The 27,312-nt window shown below is 57.4% G+C and overlaps 2 protein-coding genes across 2 annotated transcripts; one reads left to right on the top strand and one right to left on the bottom strand.

Moving 5' to 3' along the window:
• Nucleotides 1–739: 739 nt before the first annotated feature.
• On the top strand, nucleotides 740–16,075 carry LOC141988598 (integrin alpha-X-like). Its single transcript, XM_074954448.1, has 25 exons — nucleotides 740–849; nucleotides 992–1,504; nucleotides 1,889–2,042; nucleotides 2,843–2,993; nucleotides 3,368–3,441; nucleotides 3,787–3,916; nucleotides 4,076–4,224; nucleotides 5,115–5,255; nucleotides 5,558–5,764; nucleotides 7,696–7,826; nucleotides 8,107–8,264; nucleotides 8,430–8,584; nucleotides 8,749–8,876; nucleotides 10,980–11,057; nucleotides 11,406–11,547; nucleotides 11,678–11,791; nucleotides 11,905–11,984; nucleotides 13,795–13,878; nucleotides 14,044–14,122; nucleotides 14,384–14,491; nucleotides 14,726–14,809; nucleotides 14,984–15,097; nucleotides 15,312–15,404; nucleotides 15,582–15,692; nucleotides 15,853–16,075. The coding sequence occupies exons 2-25, from the start codon at nucleotides 1,206–1,208 to the stop codon at nucleotides 15,970–15,972; spliced, it is 3,084 nt and encodes a 1,027-aa protein (XP_074810549.1). The 5' UTR covers nucleotides 740–849; nucleotides 992–1,205; the 3' UTR covers nucleotides 15,973–16,075.
• A 4,066-nt stretch (nucleotides 16,076–20,141) lies between these two features.
• On the bottom strand, nucleotides 20,142–25,070 carry LOC141989893 (cytochrome c oxidase subunit 6A2, mitochondrial-like). The gene is made up of 3 exons (XM_074956816.1): nucleotides 24,784–25,070; nucleotides 22,494–22,636; nucleotides 20,142–20,294 (listed from the first exon to the last, which is right to left on the bottom strand). The coding sequence occupies exons 1-3, from the start codon at nucleotides 24,881–24,883 to the stop codon at nucleotides 20,199–20,201; spliced, it is 339 nt and encodes a 112-aa protein (XP_074812917.1). The 5' UTR covers nucleotides 24,884–25,070; the 3' UTR covers nucleotides 20,142–20,198.
• Between the last annotated feature and the right edge of the window lie 2,242 nt (nucleotides 25,071–27,312).

The raw sequence follows: 27,312 nt of genomic DNA, 5'->3' as shown, positions 1-27,312 counted from the left end.
GGATGGCTGCGCACCCACCACACGCCAGATGGGTCATGTTACCACAGGACTTGAGGGCCTGTGTGCTGCTGTCACCAGGAGGGGATGGGCTGATATCACAGGAGCGGGTGATCTTACCACAACAAGAGCTGATGTGCGCAAATAGAGAGTGGTCCCCGGATGATGTCACCGTCACCGGAACATGGCATTGTTACCATGTGAGGGATGGATGACAGTGCGTGTGTAGGCAGGTGCTAACCACTAGCATGGGTGGGCCATGGCCTTGTGCAGAAGATGGTAACAAGATAACAATGGGGTGAATACAGCGAGGGTGTGATGTTTGTCTGGGGGATGGTGGGACCCAGAACGGTGCACTGGAACAGCAGGGAGGAGGAGACCATCGCCGTGAAGATAGTGACTGAGATGTCCTGTTGTGAGGGAGGGGGGTGACCGGGTGACATCGCCATGGGGACAGTGACTGTGCGATGACATTGTGAAGGATGGGGGTAACTGGGCGATGTCACTCTGGGGACAGTGACTGGGCACGGCCGTAGCAGGGAGCGTGGTAACTAGGTGATGTCCCCCGTCCCATCTCTGGAAGGCAGGTGCTGGGTCCTGGAGTCCTGTTTGCCCCATGGGGATCGTTCCCCTGGTGGGGACTTTCCCTGCATATCCATGGAGGAAGCAGACTCCCCTCACCCCCCGTGCTCTCCTCAGGGAGTGCCCAGTGACCCCATCCCTCTCTCGTGCCCCAGGTTTGCGGCCCCACGGTGCACCGGGCCTGTGGGAAGAACATGTACGTCAACGGCTACTGCTTCCTCCTGGACCAGAGCCTCCGGCAGCTCCAGCGCATCCTGGACACCCTGGCAGGTATGGGGCAGCCCCAAGGGGCCACCGATTGAGGGGGGGACCGGGCAAGATGGGCCCTTTGATCTGGTCTAGCTCTTTCCACTGAGTTTTCTCCATGTTGGTGGAGTTGAGTCAGGACGTATTTCTTTCCCGTCCCTCTCAGAGTGCCCCAGGCGTGCCACAGACATAGCGCTCCTCGTCGACAGCTCGGGCAGCATCAAACCAGAAAACTTCGTTTCCGCAGCACCGATACACAGGCAACGGGCAGAAGATGAACCCTACTTACCCTGAGTACTGCCTGAGGGCGAACTCCCAGTCACGGCTGACCCCAGTGCCCCAGTGTGGCGCTAGGGGGCGCTGTGCTGCAGGGAGCAGCGATGGATTTTGCATCCAAAACCAGGAAAAAATTCCCGCAGAACCAGCAACATCCCGACTGCCTGCCCCAGCCGTTAACTGAGTCCGATGCCTGCTTTTCTTACCCTTCACCCCTGGGGTTGTTTTTCTCTCTTCTTCCCTGCCTCCTCCTGCAGTTCGCCCTCATGCAGTACTCGCACAGATTTAGAGAGCACTTCGACTTCTTCCAGTACAGTAGGAGTCGCGACCCCGATGACCTTGTCAGGGCAGTCACACAGCTCACGGGAGCGACGCACACAGCCACCGCCATCCGGAAAGTGGTGTAGGTGTTGCCCTGCTCCCCGTGCTGACTCCACAGGGAATGGGCAGCAAGGACATGCAAGTTAAGGGATAGGGACTCAGGACTCCTGGGTTCTACCCCAGCTGTGAGAGGCGAGTGGGCGCTAGTAGGTTAGAGTGGGGTGGGGATGCTGGGAGCCAGGACTCCGGGGTTCGATTGCCAGCTCTGAGCCTCTGTTGCGTTGTGACTTTAAGCAAGTCACAGCCCCTCCCGGTGTCTCAGTTTCCCCATCAGTAAAATGGGGACATGACACTGACCTCCTTTGTGAAGGACTTTGAGATCTGCAATGCCAAAGCAGTGGACGAGCGCTACGTGTTATTACATACCAATAACCCTCCCAGGCGTTCCCCACCCCCCCTTTTCCAGGCGGGAGCTGTTCACCTCTGGGAGAGGCGCTCGGGATAAGGCCACCAAGATTCTCATTGTGATCACAGATGGGCAGAAATACAGAGACCCGCTTTCTTATTCAGACGCCATCCCCGAGGCTGAGAGAGCTGGGATCATCTGCTACGCCATCGGGGTGAGCCGTGGCTGTGTGGAGAACTAGTAGGGATCTGAGCCCTGTCCAGGGACATGGTGGTGGTGTGGGAGGCGGGGGCAGTGGGCAGTACAATCAAGCATGGGAGGGCACCGGCACAGAGGCCGGGGAGACAAACGGAAGCCAGGTTGTAACTGAGCCAGGGTACAGCGCTATAGCAGAGCTGGAGTTTCACTTGCCAGACTGAGCGGCAGATTGTATCTCGTTAAAGGCTGTTCCCTGTGTCCACTATTGGTCAGGTTGCGAAGCGTTGTCTAGTCAAAGGTGGGGTATTCTCACTGCCCTCCAATCCACATGCCCACTCCAATGGCCTTGAACTTCGTGTGCTTCCAGGGGATGCAGGGTAGGGTTAGTGATCCACACGTGGGGTGACCTGACCCTGGGGTTGCTGGGACACATTCTCCCACAGACCCAGGATTTGACAAAATCACCCTGTTCTCAATACTGTTATTTCATTTTCTGCACACACTTGGGGCTCAAACAATGGCTCTGGTCCTCCCCAAGCTGACCTGTCACTCAACCCTTATGTCAGCTAGTGCACGGCATCTACTATCCCATTGGGGAAGAAGTATTGGACCAATGATTGGCCTTAGTGTGTGGATTGTCACAGCACAGCTCCAGTGCACCCCATGCCCACACCCCGGAGCGGCACATGGTGCTGGCTGACCGTGTCTCTCGAGGCCCCAGCAGGGCTTGGGGCAGGAGGGTATTCGCCCAGGCTCTTGGCCTGTGACTGACGCCTACGCCCTGGCCTCCCCTGCACTCTGCTCCATCCCTTGAAGGTCGGCAAGGCCTTCTCCAGGGCTGCTGCCCAATGGGAGCTCCAGGAGATCGCCTCTGAGCCCACTGACAAGCATGTCTTCCGGGTGGACAATTTCGACGCCCTCCAGGGCATCCAGAACCAGCTGCAGGAGAAGATCTTTGCCATCGAAGGTACCAGAGCTGCGGGAGGGGCCGCACTGGTCTGGGGCACTAGAAGTGGGTTTTCAAGGCCGAGATGGGACGGGGAGCTGCTGGGAATCCAGAGCTCAAATAGGCCCCAAATATTCTCTCTTTCCCCATTCAACATGTATCCATTAATCTTCCTCCCTAAATGCCCCTGATGCCATTCTCATCCAGGGGCCCCCGGACAGGAGACTGGCTGGCGCAAGGGGTTGAGGAATGGGACATGGGTCCTTTTCTCAAGGGGGTGCTGGGTCCAATCCAGCCTCGAGGTGGGGAGAAGGGCTGGCTCAGGAAATGGGACATCAGGCCTTTATCATCTATGATGGTCTTTCCCGTATCTGTCTGTCTGTCTCTCCCCCCAGGCACCCAGTCCCAGAGCGGCAGCTCCTTCCAGCTGGAGATGTCCCAGGAAGGATTCAGCTCCCTGCTGTCCCCTGTGAGTGACGCCTGTCCCCAGGGTGTGTCCCACGCTGACGTGCGCTGGGGCCCTGATGGATCTTCCAGCCTAAGTAGCATCAGGCTGGGTTAGTCCCTGAAAGGCAGATGGCCCTTTATTAGCCCAGAGAGCTGGAGGAGCAGCGTGGGCGGTGCTTTTCCCACGGTGCCTGAGAGTGGCGCTGTCCTGCCAGCCGGGGCCTCAGTCGGGGGCGCTGTCTCCCCTGGCAGTCCCCAGTGCCATGCTAAGCCACACTGTGCTGCAGATGGTGGGGAGGTCTCGTAAATATTCCCTGTCTTGTCCATTCCCTGTAATCGGTCCCCTTTGCCGTCCCTGTCGGTTTAGGACGGGCCTGTGCTGGGAGCGGTGGGAGCCTATGACTGGTCCGGCGGGATATACCTGTACGGGAGCGGCGGGCAGCCGAGCTTCATCAACGTATCCAGAACCTCCACTGACATGAATGATGCTTATCTCGGTGAGAACAAACCCACCGAGCTTCCCTTACCTATTTAAACAGCCCCCGCGCCCCGCCCCAGAGGTGGCTGCATCTCAGTTCGGGGCAAGGGATCCCTGTGCAGCACTGTTGTAGGGCTGTTTCCCATCTCACCTCCCCACGTCCCTCTCTTCCTTTGAGGTTATTCGTCTCAGGTCATCACAGCCAATGGGCAGAGCAGCTACATGGTCGGGGCCCCTCGCTATCAACACGCCGGCAAAGTCGTCCTGTTCAGCCGGGATACCAATGGCGGGGAATGGACACCCAGATGGGAGCTGCAGGGGGAGCAGGTGTGGGGAGCATTACAGACAATGTGGAGCATGTGTGGGTATGGTTGTGGGGGACTCGTGCGGGACTGGAGGAAGCCTGCAAGGTTTTGACACCATGTGTTTGGCTTCACCCTCAGGAACGATTCAATCAGAAAGACTCAGGCAGGGGATAAATTTGACTGGTTTAGAGAACTGCACCGCAGCTGACGGTCAGCATCTCTCCAGTATCCCACTGCTCTTACATTCAGTTACGGCTTGTCTACACTGAAAACCCTGCAGCCGTGAGGATGCTACCTACGCCAACAGGAGTGCTTCTCCCATTGGCTTAGGTAACCCACCTCTGTCTAGCACTGACTACACTGGGGTTAGGTAGTTTTAATTACGTTGTTCAGGGGGGTGGATTTTCACACCCCCGAGAAACGTAGCTATAACGTTTAGTGTAGACCAGGCCTTAGACAGAACTCATAAGACTATTATGAAGAGACTCAGACAGGGTTAAAACATGGCTGATCACATGGACGGTGTCTGAAAAGGATTGTTTGCCCCTCAACTAACGCTATACGTTTCTCGAAGGTCTAACTGCCGGTACCTTCCAGCTGAACAGAATTGATAACAGTGACTTAGTCAGAGTGGCTCAGTGAATCAAGGCTACTTTTGCAAGCACGGCCTCGAAAATGAAATGCATCACAGTGAGCATTCAGCAGCTTTGAAAGAGGCTGCCGACCTCGGCCTGTGTGTTCACTTAGAAAGAAAACTGACGGCAGGAGCTGGGTGTAAAGGGTGGGTGAGGGTGAGGATGGAAGGAACATGGGGATTGAATCCTGCCCCCAGCAGGGTGGGGAGTGAGGGACCCAGTGGGAGAAGACGGAGGAAGTGATTAAAATGGAGGAGTGACTTCTCTGTCCCTCCAGGTCGGCTCGTATTTCGGGGGTACGCTGTGCGCTGTGGACCTTGACAGAGATGGGAACACGGACCTGGTTCTAATCGGAGCCCCCACGTACTATACGCCTCTGAATGGAGGGCGCGTCTATATCTGCTCGTTTAGCCGGCAGGTAGGAGAGACAAGCGGGGCCACGGGAAAGATGGATGGCCTGGGAGTCACGTTTTACCTGGGCTGCTGTGGGGCTGGGATATTTTGAAAATAAACACCGTGATACCTGGGCACTGTGCTCCAGGGAGCAGGGTGGGGGGCTCAGTCGAGGGTGCGCTCACCTAGCAGTGCATGCTGTCCCCAGTTCAGCACTAGAGGGTGCTCTGTTGCTGGGAGAGGCATGGGGAGGCTCAGTAGGGGGCACCGACCCTCACAGTCGATGCTGATCCATTTTCCATGTGCTTCTTTGAATCTGGCCTGCAGGGGGTGACGCTGAGGTGTAGGAGAACACTGCAGGGGCAGACGGGGCAGCCGTTCGGGCGCTTCGGGGCCAGCATGTCGGAAATCGGGGACATCAGTGGGGACGGATGGAGAGATGTGGCCATTGGGGCTCCCACGGAGAATGACAATCGCGGGGCCTTGTACATTTTCCATGGGGAAAAGAGAGGCCTCAGACCCCAGTACAGACAGGTGAGCCCAGCCCCTGGGAGGTGGGGTCAACACACAGTCCTGAAGGGTTGTTACAGGGGCCCCAGGGGCCCCTTGTGGCCATTAGCCCCTTTCCCACCTCTCACCCTCCGCTGCCCCCTAGCGCCCATTATACAGTACAGCCGCCCCTGCTGTGGGAATGTTCCTATTCTCATAAGTTTAGGGCAGAACTGAATTGCAGAGTTAATTTTTCCTAAAAAAATTAAATTGTATTACCAGCTGTGTTGAATAAATCTGAAAACACTTTCATAGAATCATAGAATCATAGAATATCAGAGTTGGAAGGGACCTCAGGAGGTCATCAAGTCCACCCCCCGCTCAAAGCAGGACCAATCCCCAACTAAATCATCCCAGCCAGGGCTTTGTCAAGCCTGACCTTAAAAACTTCTAAGGAAGGAGATTCCACCACTTCCCTAGGTAACGCATTCCAGTGTTTCACCACCCTCCTAGTGAAAACGTTTTTCCTAATATCCAACCTAAATCTTCCCACTGCAACTTGAGACCATTACTCCTTATCCTGTCATCTGCTACCACTGAGAATAGTCTAGATCCATCCTCCTTGGATCCACCTTTCGGGTAGTTGAAAGCAGCTATCAAATCCCCCCTGATTCTTCTCTTTCGCAGACTAAACAATCCCAGTTCCCTCAGCCTCTCCTCATAAGTCATGTGTTCCAGTCCCCTAATCATTTTTGTTGCCCTTCGCTGGACTCTCTCCAATTTTTCCACATCCTTCTTGTAGTGTGGGGTCCAAAACTGGACACAGTACTCCAGATGAGGCCTCACCAATGTCGAATAGAGGGGAACGATCACGTCCCTCTATCTGCTGGCAATCACGTCCCTCAATCTGCTTTGTCTGAGCAGAGCAGTAACAGTGGCTAAAAGACTAGTCGTACACAAATGGCAATCCGAAAAGCGACCAACCATTAAAAGTTGGATCATAGATCTCGTAAGCTTGGCCACCCTGGAAAGAATTATCTATGTAATAGCAATATCCAAGAAAACTTCTCCGAGATATGGGATGCTTTCCTATAGGTATCTGAATGATCCTATTAAAACCATTCTTCCCCCGCCCCTTCCTGCCCAGTTCCGTCTCTTTCCATGTCTATGCTCCCTCCTCTGAATTTTGCTTCTATTCTTTAATCTTATATTAACATTTTTTCTTTAACCAGCTGAATTTTATAAGCCAAATTTGTTTGTTTCTAAATTATGTATTGCAAGAAATTGATTAACAGTTTAACCAGTAATAAACTATATAGTTATATGTTAAAAGTATAGCTGAGGATAGACGTCAAATGGTTAATATATTGAGACATTTATGTATTATGAATAATTTGTGTATATTTCGGTTAGTATTTCTATATATATATTTAAAAAATCAATACAAAATTAATAGAAAAAATACAGAACAGCCTCCCCTTCCCCATCTCTCACCCTCCGCTGCCCCCTAGTGTCCATTGTACAGTACAGCCACCCCTTTCCCACCCCTCACCCTCCGCTGCCCCCTAGTGCCCATTGTACAGTACAGCCGCCCCTTCCCCACCTCTCACCCTCCGCTGCCCCCTAGTGCCCATTATACAGTACAGCCGCCCCTTTCCCACCCCTCACCCTCCACTGCCCTCTAGTGCCCATTGTACAGAACAGCCGCCCCTTCCCCACCCCTCACCCTCCACTGCCCCCCAGTGCCCATTATACAGTACAGCCGCCCCTTTCCCACCCCTCACCCTCCGCTGCCCTCTAGTGCCCATTGTACAGAACAGCCGCCCCTTTCCCACCTCTCACCCTCTGCTGCCCCCTAGTGCCCATTATACAGTACAGCCGCCCCTTTCCCACCCCTCACCCTCCGCTGCCCCCTAGTGCCCATTGTACAGTACAGCCGCCCCTTCCCCCCCCTTACTGCTCTCTCTGCCCCACAGCGCATAGAGGGGTCGCTGTTTCCCAGCAGGCTGCACTACTTTGGCCAGGCCGTCAGTGGCGGGACAGACCTGACGGGGGACGGACTGACAGACATCGCGGTGGGGGCACAAGGGCAGGTCCTGCTGCTGAGGTGAGTTACTCTGTGTCGTTGCCACATGGCAGTCTCAGACAGCACCAGTGCATGTGTGTGTGTGTGTGTGTGTGTGTGTGTGTGACTGCTGCCCCCTGCTGGAGAATGGCACAATGACAGCTCTGCTGCTCCCTTCTCTGCCCCCCAGCATCTCCTCTAGCAAAGCTGCATGTCCATAACCCATCTCTCTGGGGTGCTGGGTAGGAGGCTCAGGGGAGGGAGGGGGCCTGGCCCCATTGCAGAGAGCAGCTGGGTGACGGTTCTGTTCCTCCCATGGCAGGTCCCGGCCGGTGCTCAGAGTCGGGGTCTCCATCAGCTTCCAGCCCCACACGATCCCAACCTCAGCCTTCAACTGCCAGGGGCAGGAGCAGCTCAACACGGAGGCCAGCAGGGCAGAGGTCTGCTTCACCGTCACTAAGGGCACCATGGACAGCCTAGGTCTGACCAAACCCACCCCCCGCTCCCCTCCCCCCTAAGACAGCCAGTCTCCTGGGGCTGGATCGGAGCCAGCACCCCCTAGGGGGGAAAGGCCCCCATGTCCCATTTCCCCTTGATGGTCCCGCTCTCAGTCTCTCTCTGTCCCTCGTTTCCCCTCCCTCGTAGGCAACAGGATCTCCAGCACCATCCAGTACAGCCTGGCCCTGGACCCCGGGCAGATGAAGATCCGAGCCACCTTCGTCTCCAGTGGCCCCATCCTGAGCAGGGAACTGCGGCTCGGCATCGAGACGAGATGTGAGACATACCAGATAACATTACCTGTGAGTGTGGGGGGTCCTAACCCCTTCCCCTCCTACTGTGTCTGCCTCTCCCACCCTGCCCCTTGCTCCCAAATCACCCAGAGAACAAACCTCTCTCCGGGTCCCACCCAGCCCCCAGCCCCCCTTTCCCTTCAGGGGCCCGACATGTCTCTCTGTCTCCCCAGCTCTGCCCAGAGGACACCCTGACCCCCATCACCCTGCGTCTCAACTACACCCTGACGGGGGAGCCCATTGCCGTTGTCCATCGCCTCAGACCCATCCTAAGCGAGGACTCCACCGTGGTGACTTCAGGCTTGGTAAGGCTGCCAGAGCCAGGCAATGGTGCTTGTGACAGTGTCCGCATTGGTTGTAGCGGATGTGGGTGTGGTTGCAGGGCTGGAGTAGCCTGAATGGATGTTCTGTGGTGATGGGTAAAATTGTAATGTGGGTGACAGCGTTGGGTGAGGTTGCATTGGTTGTGTTATTGGTGATGTTGTTGGTTAGGACTGCAGTGGTTTTGGTGACGGCGTTCGCTGAGGCTGAAGTAGCTGTGTTTGGGAGGGGTTGGTTCAGATTGTAGCGATCTTGGTGACAGTATGGTTGGAGGTTGTCGTCATTATGGTATGGGTGATGTTGCCTCAGACTGTAATGGTCTCGGTGGCAGTATTGGTTCAGGTTGTTGTGGCTGTGTTGCTTGTAGGGGTGCAGGTTGTATTTGTGGTGGTGGTTGTGTTGAGATTGTACTGGTGACAGTGTCGGCTGAGGTCGTAATGGTTGTGTTGTTGGTTACTGTGTTGGTACAGAAGACACTGATGGGTGGCGGTGGTTATAGTGGTGTTGGCGACAGTGTAGTTGGTGGTTGTTGTGGGTGAGTGGTTGGTGACTGTTGTTTCAGACTCTACTGACACTCTATTATGGTAGAGATTGTAATTGTATTAGTTACCGGGTTAGTCGTAGTTGCAGTGGCTGTGCTGGTAACTCTTGTTTCTGTTGGTAGCGGTGGTGGGTGAGATTGTAATGGTGTTGGTTACACTGTTGGCTGAGGTTGTGGTGGTTATGTCATCGTGACAGTGTTGGTTGACACTGTATGGGAGGTGTCAAGGCTGATTCCCCGCTCTGGCACTTTGAGTGCAGAAGGTGAGGGCCCGCAAGGATTCTAAAAATGGATACTGGCCACTCCAGGCTGGTATTAAACTCCAAGGTTACAGCTTCTCTCTGACCTTGGCTGGGTAGAGGCTGCCCCCACCCAAGTGCAGAACCCCTTTGAGAGCCCAGGAAGGTGCACTTGGGAAATTCCTCCTTGTGGGGTACCCTCAAGCCATTTCACCCCATCTCCGGGGAAGCGCTGAGAAAGAAAAAAAGGAAATCAGCTGTTGCCACTGGCTAATTAAACATCTGCACAAACCTCTTAAGACACAAAATTCCAATTCTGCTCTTAAAAAAGCTAAATTTTATTAATAAAAAAAAGAAAGAAAACACATCTGGGAACTCAGGCGATTGCTAGTTTTTACAAGAGCAATTACAAGAATTAAGAATCAAGAATTGCTTCCTTGAGGTTCAGCTTAAAAGTTACCAGCAAAACAAAAGCACCTGGGGTTAGCACAGAGGAATCCACAAGCCATAAAGAAATAAAAGGAATCAACCTGATCGCGTCTTCCTAGACATTCCCTGATCCACTTACATATCTGGGGTTTTAAATGAGTAGTTTCTAGGTATGATACTGATGGTTTTTAATACCTGGCCTAAGCTATTCACAGCTTAACTGCTGCCCTGTCCGCCTCTCCCTGGGAGAACAACAACAGACAGACCAAAGGGGAGTCGTTTCCATTTTAAAAAGTTCGAGCCTTCCCATTGGCTCTTTTGGCCAGGTGCCCACTCACTTCCTTTTCCCTGTGCATAACAGTGAGACTTTCTAACCCTTTACAGGCAGAGCAATTAGAGAACAGCTACGAAGAGGGATTTTATCGCCACTGGCTGGCCGGGTGTCCACAAAAGGGAGCTGCCCCCCACCGCCCACCCCCTTTCCTTTATCACAGGCGGTGGTGGTGGAAGTGATGGTGGAGACTGTAGCGGGGGGTACGCTGGCAGAGGTTGTTATAACGCTGGGGGTGGCGTTAGTTCAGACTGTGATGATGTTGATGCCGGTTGCGGGGCACTTGGTGACGGTGCTGGTGAGCGGCGTCCGTTCCGACTGTCCGGGTGCTGGTGGCGGGTTGGGAATGCGAAGGTGCAGGGAACAGTGTAGGGGGGCAAATGCAGCCGTTGCGTTCTTGCTGAGGCTGTTTCAGACTGTATTGCGGGCGGTGGTGACGACTGAGATTATCTGATGGGTGACGACGCTGGCTGAGTTTTGCTCCCGTCCCCTCCTAACCACCCTGACCCCTGCTCCCTTCCCCACCTCCCCTGGGATCTCGCCCTCGCTCCCGTTTGAGAAGGACTGCGGCAGTGACAGTGTCTGCACTGATGAACTACCAATTTCCTTCAGTTTCTCTGGGTAAGTCCTCCCCCTGCCTCCCCCCTCCTCCCCCCCCAGATAACTTCCACAGTGGGCCCCGTCCGGCTCGATCAGGCCTCAGATCTGCAACACCCAGCGGGAGATCTCCCCATATTTCCTCGTGGCATCTCACTGGGCACCGATATAGGAAGCTGGCAGCCCTTTTATAAGAAGCTCGCACCACTGCCCCAGCGTGGCATTAGGGGCTGCGTGGGGTTCCCATATGGGCACTGTTATAGGGCGCTCACAGCACTGGTTTCCCCTGCTGGGCACTGTCTTGAGGAAGCTTGCAGTGATGCTGGGGCACTGCCCTCCCTGAGGAAGCTCACCCCTTTCTCTCCCCCTTAGCTTGAGCACCCTGATGGTGGGGGTCACCCCCGAACTCAACACCACCGTCTCCATCCAGAACCAAGGGGAGAATTCCTACAGCACCATGGTGCGGTTCTTCTACCCGGCCGCGCTGTCCTACCACCGGGTCCTGCTGCTCCAGGTACCACCCAAACCCCCCAAGCACTGCCGACAAGGAGGGCAGGACACAGGGGATGGTGCAGGGGGTGGGCAGGGGCTCAGCAGGGGGCGCTGTGGGCCCTGTCTTTCACTGGCTGGTTTCCTGTGCTCAGTCTAACAGGAGGGCCATGGTCATTAAGTGCAGCTCGGCCGTGGGCTCCGAGGAGCAGACTCAGAGGAACAGCACCTGCCACATCAACCACCCCATCTTCTGGAGCGGGGCCAAGGTAGGATTGCCCACCCCCCAGCTCAGTAGCCTGTCACTGCCCATCCCCTGCTTTCTCTGCCAGTTCGCCAGGCCCTGAGCCTGGCTCCCTCTCACCCCACATGTGTTTTCCAGGCCATTTTCATCGCCACCTTTGATGTCTCCCCCAAAGCCGATCTGGGGGACAGTCTGCAGATCTCAGCCAAAACCAGCAGGTGAGGGGGGCATGCAGGCCACAGAGGGCAGTGTGGGAGGCAGTGCAGAGGGCTAGGTGTGTAGGGCAGTGCAGTGGGGTGTGGTGCATGGTTCAGTCCACTGATGTGTAGGGGAGGGCAATGGTAGGTGGTGCCTGGTGCAGACTGCAGGTTAGTGCAGTGATGCATGGTCCAGTGAAATGCCGTCAGGTGTAGTGCAGTGCTGTGTGCTGCAGTGCAATACAGTGAGGCATGCGCATTGCAGTGATGGATGGTGCGATGGCAGTTCCACAATGCCTGTGCAGTGAAATGCAATGGTGTGGGGGGCAGTGCCGCGCAGGGCAGTGATGCCAGTCGCAGTGCCATTGAATGGATGGCACCGCCGCGCAGTGGCCTAGGAGGCAGTGCAGCCCGGGGATGTGTGGCACCACTGAGTGGCAGATGCCATAAAGCCAGGCAGAGCCGTGTGATGCAGCCCAATGCATGAGGCACCGTGCGGGCTGATGATGCCGGCTAGTACACTGCCCCACAGCAGACAGCCACGGTGCAGTGGTGCAGGGCAGTGACGCACGCTGAGAGGCATTGTGCAACGCTGTACGCTCAGGGAAAGGCTGGGTGGCACAGTACAGTTACCTGTACTTCAGGGTGGTGCAGCGATCTGTACTCAAAGCAGTGGAATATGTTGCAGTACAGTGAGGGAAACTGCAGGGTGATGCAGTGCTGTATAATCCACAGCACTGGCATATGGTGCACTGCAGCGCAGTGGATTATGGTGCAGCTCACTGACGTAGACTGCAAGGTGGTGCAGTGGGGTATAAACCAGAGCAGTGGCATTTGGTGCACTGCAGCAGAGTATGGTGCAGGGCAGCGACATATGGCGCAGTGCTGCAACCTAGGCTGCACTGTGGCGCAGTGATGCATAACCCAGACCAGTGGAGTATGGTGCAGTGCAGTGATGTATGCGGGAGGACAGGGCAATGGTGTGTGGCAGTGGTTCTCAAACTAGGGCCGCCGCTTGTTCAGGGAAAGCCCCGGAGAGCCAGGCCGGTTTGTTTACTTGCCGCGTCTGCAGGTTCAGCCGATCACGGCTCCCAGTGGCCATGGTTCGCCGCTCCAGGCCAATGGAGGCTGCGGGAAGCGGCACGGGCCAAGGGATGTGCTGGGTGCCCTTCCTGCAGCCCCCATTGGCCTGGAGCGGTGAACCGCGGCCAGTGGGCAGGGCCGCCCAGAGGGAGGGGCAAGTGGGGCAATTTGCCCCGGGCCCCACAGTGGTGGCAATTCGGCGGGTCCTTCAGTGCCGCCGAACACACCCGGAGTGAAGGACCCGCCGGTGCTTCTTCCGCTCCGGGTCTTCGGCGGCAATTCGGCGGCAAGGGGTCCTTCCGCTCCATGTCTTCGGCGAAGTGCCTGGAAGACCCGGAGCGGAAGGGCCCCCCCTCCGCCGAAGACCCCAGGCCCCCTGAATCCTCTGGGCGGCCCTGCCAGTGGGAGCTGCGATCGGCCGAACCTGCGGACGCGGCAGGTAAACAAACCGGCCCGGTCCGCCAGGGGCTTTCCCTGGACAAGCGGCGGCCCTAGTTTGAGAACCACTGGTGTCTGGTGCAGTGCAATGGAATATGGCGTTCTGCAGTGACATATATTGCAGTGCAGGACAGTGGTGTGTAACCCAGAGTTGTGATGTATGGTGCAATACAGTGACTTAGGGTGCAGGGCATGGGTAGTTCATGCAGGGCAGTATTGTGCAGGGCAGCGGACTCTGGTGCATTCTCCCTGCAAAGTTACTTGGCTGTTTCTCTTCACATCTCTCTCCTTTGCCCTCCCCTCCCTCCAGTGACAATGGCGGCCCCATCACCGAGCGCATGATTCACCGGGCGGAGCTGCCGGTCAAGTACGGCATCTTCGTCATCCTCACCAGGTAGGTCCGTGCGGAGACAGAGGGGACAGGTTGGAGAGCACCCCCTACTGAGCCCCCTGCTCCCTGTAGCACAGCGCCCCCTTCTGGACATGACACCCCACTGTCACTCTTCATTACTCTCACCCCCTCCTATCCCTCGTCCCTTCTGTCCTTTTCCTCCCCCAGCCTCGAGGAGTCCACCAAGTACGTCAACTTCTCTGTCGAGGATGCAGGGACAAGTGTGCCAGTGACACATGGGTACGAGGTGAGGCCGGCGGCACAGAGTGTGAGGGGGGAGATGGGGAAAGGGGGGGAGGGCTCAGAGGAGGGGGATAGAATAGAATTGCCTGAGTGGGGTCTGAGGGTTAGAGCACAGAGGGTTGGGGGTGGGCAGGGAGCCAGGACTCCTGGGTTCTATCCCCAGCTCTGGCAGGGGAGTGGGGTCTGAGGGTCAGAGCGGGGGCTGGGGATCAGAGCTCCTGGGTTCTCTTCCTGCAGTGCCCTGTGACGAGTCTGTTTCTTTCAGGTCAAGAACCTGCGGCAGCGAAGCGTCCCCATCTCGGTCACGTTCCAGTTCCCCGTGGAGCTGAGCGGGGTCCGGGTGTGGGACGCCTCTGAGGTCGTCCCCTCCAAGGTACCTGCCTCTCCCTGCCCTTGTGTGTGTGAGCTGGGCCCAGTGATGCCGGCTCTGCCCTACAGCGCCCCCTGCTGGGACAGGCTGCTTACGGGGGAAACACACCCTGTCCCCACCCCCTAAACCAGCCAGTCCCCTGTCCTAGGGCCGGATTAGAGCCAGTGCCCCATAGAGGGGAAAGGCTCCGGGTCCCCTTCCCACCCCCGTTAACACCGTGTCTCTCTCCCTCCCCAGCCCCAGCTGGCTCAGTGCACCAGTGAGGCTGAAACGCCCGGTTCGAAGGACCTTGTGAAGCAGATGAGCGAGCGCCCCCTGCTGGTGAGTACAGGCTGGTGCGGGTCCCAGCAGCCCCTTCCCCTATGCACTAATACAGACAGCGAGTGGGGGGCTGAGCTGGGGGAGGGACCCCTGCTATAGACAGACCCAGACCCTCATGGCCATGCTGAGCCCCTGCACGCCCCCGCCTCACCCGGCGATATCCTTCCGCCCCAGGACTGCTCTGTGGCCACCTGTAAGAAGATCTGGTGCAGAATCACCTCCCTGGAATTGCAGCAGCCGTTGAAGTTCATGATCAAAGGGAACGTCAGCTTCCAGTGGGTCTCCCAGGTACGAGAGTTGCCTCTGCCTCCTGGCCCCAGGCAAGAGATCCCCCCGTGTGAACAGCCCCTGAGCCCCTCCCCAGAGCTGGCTGCATCTCAGTGCTGGGCAAGGGATTGCTCCTATGTGAACAGCCTGTAAATTGCTCTGGGTCCCTCTGGGATGATGCTCCGGGCTGGTTTGTGTCATTTCTGGTCAGGGACGGTGAATTTCTCTGTTCCAGACTCAGCAGCAGAAAGTGAGTCTGGTGAGCGAGGCCCGGATTGAATACGAGGAGAAGAAATACACCCAGAAGGAGGGATTCATCCAGCGCCAGGTACCAGAGTGACTGCGCCCGGGTTAGAGAGAGCATCGGGTAGTGGTTAGAGCTGGGAGCCAGGACTCCTGGGTCCTGTCCCTGCTCTGGATGGAAGTGGGGTCTGGGGATTTAGAGCAGGGGTGGGTGATGGTGCCAGGACTCCTGGGTCCCCATCTCACAGCTCCTCTCCCCCAGGTGCAGACGTTGGTGAAGCGCTCTGAGGCCTATAACTACCTGCCCATCATTGTGGGCAGCAGCGTGGGGGGCATGGTCCTGCTGGCTCTCATCACCGCAGCCCTCTACAAGGTGAGTGGGGCAGGCTTGGACCCCTCCCCCACCACCCTGGGGTCGGGGCCTGTGGCTCTCCCAGCTGGGTGGGAGCAGGGAGAGGGTCCCACACCCCATCCCCCTGACCCACAACGTGTCCGTCTGCTTGTCACCATCTCTCCCCTCTGTCTCCTACCAGCTCAACTTCTTCAAGCGCCAGTACAAGAAGATGATGGAGGACGCGAGGGATGGTGCTGGGGCCAGGCTGGACCAGAGCAACTCTGCCAATGTCTGCCTCAGCCCCAACCTCCCCAAATAATAGCCCCCCCTGCCCTGCCCCGCCCCAGAATGCTCTGCTTCTGCCTTCCCGCACATCCGCCCCCCATGGACTGCTCTGGATCTGCATTCTGATGACCTACTTGCACTCAGAACATAGCCCTATAACAACCATGTGGGGCTGGGAGTCTGGACTCATGAATTCTCTCCCCAGCTCTGGGAGGGGAGTGGGGTCTAGTGGTTAGAGCGGACGGGGGAAGCTGGGAGACAGGACTCCAGGGTTCTATCCCCAGCTCTGGAAGGGGAGTGGGGCCTAGAGGGTTAGAGCTGGTTCTATCTCTGGCTCCAGTAAGGAACTGGGGTCTAGTGGTGAGAATGGGCGGGGGAAGCTGGGAGACAGGACTCCTAGGTTCTATCCCTAACGGATGAGAGGTCTGTGGTATGCGAGATCAGAATATTAGGGGACGTGAACCCTCTCGCAAAGCGATGGATGCTAAGGAGCTCAGTGTGTTCAGTTTATTAAACGAAGATTGAGGTGTGATTGCCGTGTATTATTGTGACCAAGCGGGAATTTTTCATAATATTTTGGATGACTATTGTGTGTGCCTCAGTTTCACCTATGTGGCGCATGGTTAACTAGGTGTGGGGGGGAACGGTGTTTACTCTTTGCAGAGACTCTTTGCAGGTGTGACTGATACCTGGCCTGGCCCCCTTGCCCATGTGGAGCCTGGGAAGGCAATGGTCACTCCAATTGCCCGAACATTTCATACCTAGCAACTAACGACCAGGGATGGCCAAACCCTCCGCAGGAAGCCAGCCGGGTGTGACCAGCTGGAGGACAAAGAGCTAGGGAGGGGCCAGGTGAGGTTGTTAAGTGTGGGCTGCTGGGGGCAGGAGGAGACGCTTCTGGCCTGGGACAAAAGAGGGTTCAGAGGGCGAGTCTGGACCGACCCAGATGGACCGTGCTGTAACTTTCTGCTCTCTGTGCTAACCACGGGGTTTCTACGCTGTTTTCCAGACATCTAAGAACCCGCCTGCTTTTACAGTGCTGGCTGAAAGTCACTGCAGATGCTGAAGGTGGGGGGGCCTTGCTCCCTTTGGGGGTACAAGTCTCCCTCCGGTGTCCAGCTCAGGCCAGCTCGCTCCAGGGAGCTCACGGTTTGAAGCAGGGCTGCTGCAGGCTCCAAAGTTTGGTCCCCGGAGGTGGGGAAGCCAACGGGCTCACCCCAGTGAGAAAGCGTGACCCGAAGGGGGCTGACGCACTGAAGGGCTCCTCCCAGGGACTGTTCCAGTGTGAGAGCACTGAGCCGTGTGGGTCTGTGACAATTATTCTCCCCCCAGGGAGACAGGTTCAGGTACCGCAGGGCTCTTTACTCTCGCAGAGAAAAGCAGAACAAGAACGGATGGCTGGAAGCTGAAGCCTGGCAAGCACCTACCAGAAATAAGGCCCCCCTTTTTCACAGTGAGGGTGATTAACCCTTCGGACAAATTCCCAAAAGAAGTGATGGATTCTCCGTCTCCCGCTGGTTTCAAATCCAGACTGGAGGGTGCTTTAGCCAAACGCTTTGGTCCATACAGGGGGGCCGGGTGAAATCCTCCAGCCTGTTCTCTACAGCAGGTCAGACTAGAGCCCGTTGTCCAGCCGGAACAGCTACGAAGCGATGAAAACAATTCTCTGCAGAAATTTCCCCCCAAGGTGGCTGATCCCCAAAGTGTCCACCGCAGGGTTCTCGCGCCTTCCTGAGGGCGGGCAGTGTCAGAGGCAGGGTGGGCCGCTAGGTCTGATCCAGCGAGACAGGGAGGTTTGGCTTGATGGGGCAGGGGCCAGGGGTATGAGAGCAGAGGGAGGAGGCTATGGATTTCTGTGGTTCTTTCACAGTTTGGAACTTCCCTACGCGCTGGAGAATTAGAGGGTTAAAACCAATGAGCTCTGAGCCTGGCTATTTCCCAGAGTGGTTTGGTAAGGGGGCTGTCACAGCACAGGAGCCTTCCTGTCCCAGCGGCCTGCACACCTGGGTCCCCCGGCCCCATGTGTGTGAGCCCTGGGGATCACTGGCCGGCCGTGAGCAGGGCGCCGGGCACAGGGGAGAAGCAGCCAGAGGCGGTCCCCGGGAGGGAGAGAAACAGCAGCCGAGGCAGGAAATCGGTGCCAAGAGGAAGCGGCCGCAGGGACTCGTAACCCTCAGGCTTGGAGGCCAGAAGGGACCATCATGATCATCTAGTCTGGCCTCCTGCACATCGCAGGCCACAGGACCTCACTCACTCCTGCACTAGACCCAGAACCTCCGGCTGAGTCACGGAAGCCCTCAAATCGTCAAGTGACAGAGAATCCCCCTTTTGCACTAGTTTAAACCTGCAAGTGCCCCGTGCCCCACGCTGCAGAAGAAGACGATGAGGGGATCGGAGCTGACCCACATCTGGGATAGGAGAAACCCTCTCCCGCCCCCAAGCCAGCGCTGAGGCGACAATGGGGGCTGTGTGTCTGTGTAGCTGAGCCCTGTGGGGGGCTGAGGAAACAGAAGTTATGGGGCGCTGGGGCCAGAATTAATTGCTCAGCAGAGGGGTGGGCGGACGTGGGGGTGACTGCTCCTGCAGCGGGATCCAAAATCAGGATGCCCAGCTCTGGGAGGGGAGTGGGGTCCAGTGGGTTAGAGCAGGGAGGTGGATAGGGCTGGGCGTCAGGACTCCTGGGTTCCATGCCCAGCTCTGGGACGGGAGTAGGGTCTAGTGGGTTAGAGCAGGGGGGCGGATAGGGCTGGGCGTCAGGACTCCTGGGTTCCATGCCCAGCTCTGGGAGGGGAATGGGGTCTAGTGGGTAAGAGCAGAGGGGTGGATAGGGCTGGGCGTCAGGACTCCTGGGTTCCATGCCCAGCCCTGACATTATCTTGTCACGTGACTTGTCCACATTCTCTCTTCCAGTCTCTGTGCCTCCATTTCTGTCTGTGGAGTAACAAGCCCTCCCTCGCTGCAAGACACCTCTCTTAGCTAACTGGGGACACAGCACAGACCCCAAATCTTAACTGCCCCTTGCCTTGACCTGACAGCTCCACTTTGGACACTATTTTTTTCAGTCGCTGCTGTAAAGTGATATGAGCCCTGTTCTGTTTGTACCTGGCGTCTTCACCCTCATTTTAGTCTTATTAAAATGGGTATTTTTTTTTTTAAAAAGAATCACCGGAACGCCGGAGCGGGGATCAGAAATGGGGGGTTAACCCTTTCTATCGGATATTTGATCTTTGTGCTCAGAGCTGTGCGGTGAATCTGAAAGTCCGGCATGGTGATAATTCCTCTTAGTAGGGGAATGAAGGATTAAATCCCCCCACCCCGCTCTTCTGTGCTGGGAGCAGAAGCTGTAACAGCAAAAGGACTTTCCTGTTCCCACCCCTCCCCTCGGCCCCTTTCCAGGATCAGAGCCAGAACCACACCTGGGACCCCCCTGCCCACCTCCTAACCAGCTCTAGGGTAGCATGGGAGGGAGGATCTGTGCAGCTGAGCTCAGCAGGGTACCCCTAACTCACCCGGAACCTCCCCCACTTTCCACTTGATGTGGCCATGAGCTGGTTAAGGGAATTAATTTGAGCTACCGGCTGTTTACACAGGGATACTTCCAAGGGCATTTAGATACAGCCACCCCTGGGGTGGGGCAGGAGGAGTCTTTATGCAGGGATTCCTTGCCTGGCACAGAGATGCAGCCGTCTCTGGGGTAGGGCAAACTGGTGTCTAACAGCAACACTGCAAAAGAGTTGAGGACAGCAAGTGAAGAGGAGCTCTGCATGCAATTGAAACTGTAGTGGGGGATTTCAGGAGACAGAATGAGATTGCTGGAGCTGGGATTTGGCCATCCATCCCCTCCTAAGCCCGCAGCAGCCAGACAGGTTCCCAGGCTGCTGGCCAGTCCCACCCCAGGCTCTTGGTTCATAGCGGGCGCCCGGACCCCGCTCGCCATGGGGACTCTCTAGTGCCCAGCTGGGGGGATCAGGGTCACCCCCTGGAGGATAAACCTGTTTTCCCTCCCAGCACTCCTCGCTCACCCAGCCTCTGCCCCTGGTGCCCCCATCTCAGGGGTAGCAATCAGGGTGGCAAAGTACAGTCTCACGCATGTCCCAGCCCTGGGGGCACAGAGGGGATCCCGGATCCAGGGATTCCCGCCCCGTGTCCCTTTCCAAGCTGTTGAATGGGCCAGACTGTAAATAAATCCACTGGGAGACAGATCCACTCAGGTTTATTGTCACTAGGCCCGGGACCTCTTGGGCGGGGAGGGCGGGTGGCTCAGTGATGACCCCTTACTTCTTCGTAGCCTGTGGGCAGGGGGTTGGTGTGGGGGTTGTGGAAGAGGCTGTGGTTCCCGTCAGCCCAGGGGAACGCCTGCAAAGAAAAAGAGGGGGACAGGAGAGGGGGTGTCTCTTTGCCCCTTGGCTTTCTCAGGGCTGGCTGCCCTGAGGCCAGAAAACTCACTGCACCTCTGAGCTAGGGATCCTTTCATTGCTGTGGCTCAAACCCACAGGCCCAGCTAGCCTGGTATCCGACCCCCTCCCTGACAGCTAGGGTTGCCAACTGTCTAATCACACAAACCCAAACACCCTTGCCCTGGCCCCTGGCCCGTCCCTTCTCTGAGGTCCCGCCCCGTTCACTCCATCCCCCCTCCCTCCATCGCTCGCTCTCCCCCCCCGCCACTCACTTTCACCAGGCTGGGGCAGGGGGTTAGGGTGCGGGAGGGGGTGCGGGTTCTGGGTTGGGGCCGAGGAATTCGCAATGTGGGAGGGGGCTCCGGGCTGAGCCTGGGGCAGGGGGTTGGCGGGCAGGAGGGGGGGCGGGCGCAAGCTCTGTGACATTATCTGATTACAATATGACCATGTAGAGCATTGTTGCAACCACTGTTATATATTTGCAGCAAACCTCGTACACAGGTTGTCGAGTGAGGCATCTATGAAAAGGTTATGTTTTGCTGGTTATGATTATGCTATCTGTATGCATGTACCATTTTTGTATGGGACGTTATAAGTACCAGAATATCCACCAGCTTTATGGGGATTGTCTGCCCCATTCTTTGCAATTCCCCCTAACTGAGTGACCATAGCTATCCCCCACTGGGACGCTGGTCACAGCCATGTAAGATAACTGCAAAAACGTGATAATTTGCCATAGCTGATCATCTTGTTGATATGTTTGTATCACCTTTGTACTATAAGTTATAGATCTGTATATACAGTAACTCCTCACTTAACGGCGTCCCAGTTAACGTTGTTTCGTTGTTACGTTGCTGATCAATTAGGAAACATGCTCGTTTAAAGTTGCACAATGCTCCCTTATAACGTCGTTTGGCAGCCGCCCGCTTTGTCCACGGCTTGCAGGAAGAGCAGCCCGCTGGAGCGAGCTGGTGGACCGGCAGCCCCCCTAGCCATGGGCGGCGAGTTCTATGGGCCCGCGGTACCTGGGCACCAGGAATATTCCTGGGAGGGGCCCGGCTCCCGCAATGTTTGAGGCCGGGTCTCTCCCTCGGCCCCGTCTTCTGCCCCCGGGCGATTTAAAAGGGCCCGGGGCCCCCACCCACCACCGGCAGCGCGGTGCAGCTGAGCGGCTTCCTGCCTGCTCATTCCATGTAGCTGCCGGCCCTTCCCTGCAGCCCCGGGGCCGGGGGAGGGGGGGGTCTGTGTCTACGCACGCTGCTCCTGCCCCAAGCGTCCCTGGGGCCAATAGGAAGCTGTGGGGGGCAGTGCCTGGGGTTGGCAGTGCGCAGAGGCCCCCTGGCCCGCCCTGCCTAGGAGCCCCAGATAAGTGCCACCCCCCCCGCCCCCTCCCAGAGCCTGCACCCCCACCTGGGAGCTGGGGAGTTGGTGCTCGAGGCAGCGGCAGTGCACGAAGACCCCCTGCTCCCCCCTGCCGCAGACGCAGGGACGTGCCAGCCGCTTCCAGGAGCGGCACAGGGCCATGGCAGGCAGGGAGCCTGCCTCAGCCCCACTGCGCCGCCGGACTTTTAGCAGCCTAAAATCTCCCGGTTTGGCTTGAGTAGCCTCCGGGAGACAGAGCCGGATTCCGGGAGACTCCCAGCCAAACCGGGAGGGTTGGCAACCCTTCTGACAGCCCAGCTCAGACCCACAGGCCCATCTAGCCCGGTATCCTGCTCCCTCCCTGACAGCCCAGATCAGCTTCATGGGCCCATCTAGCCCGGTAATCCGCCCCCTCCCTGACAGCCCAGATCAGCTTCATGGGCCCATCTAGCCCTGTATCCTGCCCCTCCCTGACAGCCCAAATCAGCTTCATGGGCCCATCTAGCCCTGTATCCCGCCCCCTCCCTGACAGCCCAGATCAGCTTCATGGGCCCATCTAGCCCTGTATCCCGCCCCCTCCCTGACAGCCCAGATCAGCTTCATGGGCCCATCTAGCCCTGTATCCCACCCCCTCCCTGACAGCCCAGATCAGCTTCATGGGCCCATCTAGCCTGGTATCCTGCCCCCTCCCTGACAGCCCAGATCAGCTTCATGGGCCCATCTAGCCCTGTATCCCGCCCCCCTGTGTCCTGCCCCGGATCCGCCCCATGGGCCCGTGTAACCCAGTTCCTCGTACCTTGGTGCGAATACGCAGGTGATGGTAGGCAACGAACTCTTCAGGCTCGTGGGGGTGATTCTCCATCTGCAGCCAGGCGTTCAGCATGCAGATAGCCACGCCGGGCAGTGCCACCGTAAATGACAGGATCTTCCATGTCCTGGCTGCAGAGACAGTCACTGCACAGTGCATGACCCCTACACTGCCCTGGGGAGAGAGTCCCCGACTGAGCCCCCACCCCACTCCCTGCAGCACAGCCCCCCCTAATGCTAAATTGGGGTCAGCACTGACCGAGGGGAGAATGCCCCCTAATGAGCCTCCCCCCATAGCACAGCGCCCCCTAGTGCTGCGTTGGGGACATCACTGACAGAGGGGAGGGTGTCCCCTATTGAGCCCCCTGTCCTGCTCCTTGCAGCACAGTGCCCCCTGGTGCTGCACTGGGGCCAGCACTGGCAGAGGGGAGAGTCCCCCCCATAGCACAGCACCCCCTCGTGCTGCACTGGAGCCACCATTGACAGAGGGGAGCGCGCCCCCTACTGAGCCCCCCATCTCCCCCCATAGCACAGCACCCCCCTCATGCTGCATTGGGGCCGGCATTGACAGAGGGGAGAGCACCCCCTACTGAGCCCCCCCATCTCCCCCCATAGCACAGCACACCCCTCGTGCTCCATTGGGGCCGGCATTGACAGAGGGGCGAATGCCCCCTACTGAGCCCCCCCATCTCCCCCCATAGCACAGCACCCCCTCGTGCTGCATTGGGGCCGGCATTGACAGAGGGGCGAATGCCCCCTACTGAGCCCCCCCATCTCCCCCCATAGCACAGCACACCCCTCGTGCTCCATTGGGGCCGGCATTGACAGAGGGGCGAATGCCCCCTACTGAGCCCCCCCATCTCCCCCCATAGCACAGCACCCCCTCGTGCTGCATTGGGGCCGGCATGGACAGAGGGGAGAGCGCCACCTACTGAGCCCCCCCATCTCCCCACATAGCACAGCACCCCCCTCACGCTGCATTGGGGCCGGCATGGACAGAGGGGAGAGCGCCACCTACTGAGCCCCCCCATCTCCCCCCATAGTACAGCACCCCCCTCATGCTGCATTGGGGCTGGCATTGACAGAGGGGAGAATGCCCCCCCATCTCCCCCCCCCGATAGCACAGCACCCCCTCGCGCTGCATTGGGGCCGGCATTGACAGAGGGGAGAGCACCCCCTACTGAGCCTCCCCCCATCTCCCCCCATAGTACAGCACCCCCCTCGCGCTGCATTGGGGCCGGCATGGACAGAGGGGAGAGCGCCCCCTACTGAGACCCTGCCATGCTCCCCTGTGGCCTCCTGGCTGTTCCCAAAGGGAAGCAGCAGAGGTCAATTTCAAAGTCACGCTCTGGTGGCAGCCTCCCCCTCCTCCTGGTGGGTAAATATAGCCCAGGCCTGTGGCTCTGGCATCGCTCCAGGGCCCAGTCCAACGGCAGCGCCCGCCCCCCTGTCAGGGGAATAAATAACGCTGCTCGGCTGCCTCCCAGCCGTAGGAAGTGGGGGCCCGTTTCCCCTCGGTGAGTCAGGGTGGCCTGCTGGTGCTGAGAGACGGGGTTTGGAGCCCGCTGCTAAGGCACCCAACGCTTGACCATGGGGAGACATTCCCCTGTGGGACATTCCCGCCTGGCCCACATTGCCCTGAAGCTGGCTGGGTTGTGGGGCCCCTGCTGGATTTGGCTGCACAGGGATTACATGGGAGAGTGTGTGTGTGTGGGGGGCGTAAAGCTAGAGGGAGGCTGGCTTGCAGTTATACTCCTATGCAGTACTTGGCAGCTGCCCTCTGCTGCTTGACCCCACTAAACCCTTTTGCCCTGGCTGTTTCTGGGACCAGATCAGCATCAACCGGGGGGGATAATGATCTCCCACTCCCAGAGCAGGGCAGCCCTGGGGCGAGGTTCCCCCCGCTTGCATACCCTGACACAGACACAGCCCCTTTCCACACACCACCCCATCCCCAGGGAGAAGGGAGCGCTGCTGCCCTGGACTATCCAGCCCTCGGCCTCTCCGTTGTGACTGCCGGCCAGGCGGCTTGTTAGTGGTAGTGGGGGGGCTGCAATGTGGGCGCTGGGGCTGAGACCCGACAAACTCATTTCACAAGGCCACTGAACGAGTGTCAGGTGGACTCAAGAGGTTGGACGGGATCAGAGCCAGCACCTCCTGTTAGGGAAAGGCTCCATGTCTCATCCCCCCGTCCCCACCCAGTCCCCTGGGGCTGGATCAGAATGAGCACCGAGGAAGGAAAGGCCCCATATCCCACACCACCCTCACTCCTCTCTCACCTCCTGTCCCGTCCCCGTGGTGGCCCCTGGCGCTGGCCGACGCCGTGGCTAAACTTCGCCCCTTGGCCACCAGCGGGGTCAATCTCTGCCACAGGCTCATGTTCGGAGGAAGCAGGGGAGGGAAAACCAGCCAGCAAAGTCTAAAACAAACACTCAGCAGTGACCTCCTTCCCTTCTCCTTCTGCTCTCCTCTGCTGGCTGGTCCGGGGCTTCCCAAAGCTCTCCCGCCCCTGCCCCCATCCCCAGAGCTATCTGACCCAGCGTGGCCAATGAGGCAGAGGCCAGCAGGATAAACATGCCCAGCTGGGTCTCTGTCCAAAATACTCTTCTCCCATCACGTGCCCGGGACAAGGTCTCTCTGAGCCTGGCATGGTGCCCAGCAGCCCTCTTGGGTTCCTAGGGGCTGTAGTGGAGAGAGAGAGAGAGATCCTGGAGCACTGGGCCTGGTGCCATATCTAAGGCCTGAATCATGTATTTAACGTAGAGGCTTATAAATTTATTATTTAGTATAGGAATTTGGTAGAGTTGCTGTTAGTGTTTTAGGTATTAGCCATTTACATAAATATATTTCCAGGCTCAAACAGATACCCCCCAATCTCCTACAAGCTCAGACGGCGTGATGAAATAATGATTAGGGATACAGTGCACGCCTTGCATAAGAATCACATCTGTCCCACATGATTTGATTCTTAAAAGCAGTTGATTCTTACAAGCAGGGAACTAGGAGTGATGTTGTCCCAGTGGTTTTGATCACCGTATCCGGTTGATTCTTATAAATGGAGTGCCCTGTATCAGGAACAAGGGGAAGTAACAAACAGATGTCAATATGTGGAGTGGGGTGTAAGTCGTGTATTCCAGTTGTTTGTCTCCGTGTATAAATGTCAGGGTACTTCGCCTTAACCCTTTGCGCGGGCTAGGCAACAGCAAAAACTCCCGCTGCTCCTAGGCACTCGTGCGCCAGGGTACCTGTGACCACAGACGCTGGGACGGCGCCTAGGGGACAAGAAACCTGGCCGACTGCCTTTGTCACCGAACCGTGCGCGTGGGCTTTCTTTATGAGGAACATCGAGGTCTGCTGCATGAGCAGGCTGCCTGATCGGCTGCTCCAAGGACAGAAGCTCTGAGCAACCGAAACAGCGTTATTATGGCAATAACTTTCCAGCCTTCAGCAACTTGACGACGCTGGTTGTACTATCCACATCTGCTGTACCACCTATCAGCCCAGGGGGGAGGGGTAGCTCAGTGGTTTGAGCATTGGCCTGATAAACCCAGGGTTGTGAGTTCAATCCCTGAGGGGGCCATTTAGGGATCTGGGGCAAAAATTGGGGATTGGTCCTGCTTTGAGCAGGGGGTAGGACTAGATGACCTCCTGAGGTCCCTTCCAACCCTGATATTCTATGATTCATGTAAAGAACACACACACGAGCCAGCTGTGTGAGCTGCTGGTGGCCAAGGGGTGAAGTTTAGCCACGGCGTCGGCCAGCGCCAGGGGCCACCACGGGGACGGGACAGGAGGTGAGAGAGGAGTGAGGGTGGCGTGGGATATGGGGCCTTTCCTTCCTCGGTGCTCATTCTGATCCAGCCCCAGGGGACTGGGTGGGGACGGGGGGATGAGACATGGAGCCTTTCCCGAACAGGAGGTGCTGGCTCTGATCCCGTCCAACCTCTTGAGTCCACCTGACACTCGTTCAGTGGCCTTGTGAAATGAGTTTGTCGGGTCTCAGCCCCAGCGCCCACATTGCAGCCCCCCCACTACCACTAACAAGCCGCCTGGCCGGTAGTCACAACGGAGAGGCCGAGGGCTGGATAGTCCAGGGCAGCAGCGCTCCCTTCTCCCTGGGGATCGGGTGGTGTGTGGAAAGGGGCTGTGTCTGTGTCAGGGTATGCAAGCGGGGGAACCTCGCCCCAGGGCTGCCCTGCTCTGGGAGTGGGAGATCATTATGCCCCCCCGGTTGATGCTGATCTGGTCCCAGAAACAGCTATACTTAGGAGGGACTGAAGGAAGATCAATGGTAATAGAGGGTCGGCTGTCCTAGGGTTGCGAATGGAACCCAGGAGTCCTGATGCCCGGCCCACACCAGGGCTTCCCAAACATTTCCCTGCGGCCCGCCCCTGCAGCGGGAATAGGCACTGCAGCCCACTATTCACACCCCTTGAGGGAAACCACAGCTTGGCTGGATGTAATAATTAAAATGAATAACACTGTCAATAGACAATGCACACATTTCGTTCTCATTTTAAAGTCAACGCTTGTCATGCTAGAAATCCCTAGCGGCCGGCACTCAGGATCGGTGAAACCCAGCCATGTCACCCAAACCACACCTTACAACAAACGCTGAGAGCAAAAGGTGGCGTTCAAGCAGGGAAAACACAGGTTTGGGTAAAACTGAACAATAAGCAACACAACCGTGTTAACAAACTTGTTAAAAAAGCACATGGTGTTACTAGATGAGTTTAAAACAAAATAGTTGTCCAACTTTGAACGCTATATTGTGCCCCTTGTCTCGCAGCGTCCAGCTGTCCAGGCTT

Source organism: Natator depressus, chromosome 6 (assembly GCF_965152275.1).
Source record: "Natator depressus isolate rNatDep1 chromosome 6, rNatDep2.hap1, whole genome shotgun sequence".
Lineage (NCBI taxonomy): Eukaryota > Metazoa > Chordata > Testudines > Cheloniidae > Natator > Natator depressus.
Note: the sequence above shows the minus strand (reverse complement) of the source record. Positions and strands in the feature narration are given on the sequence as shown.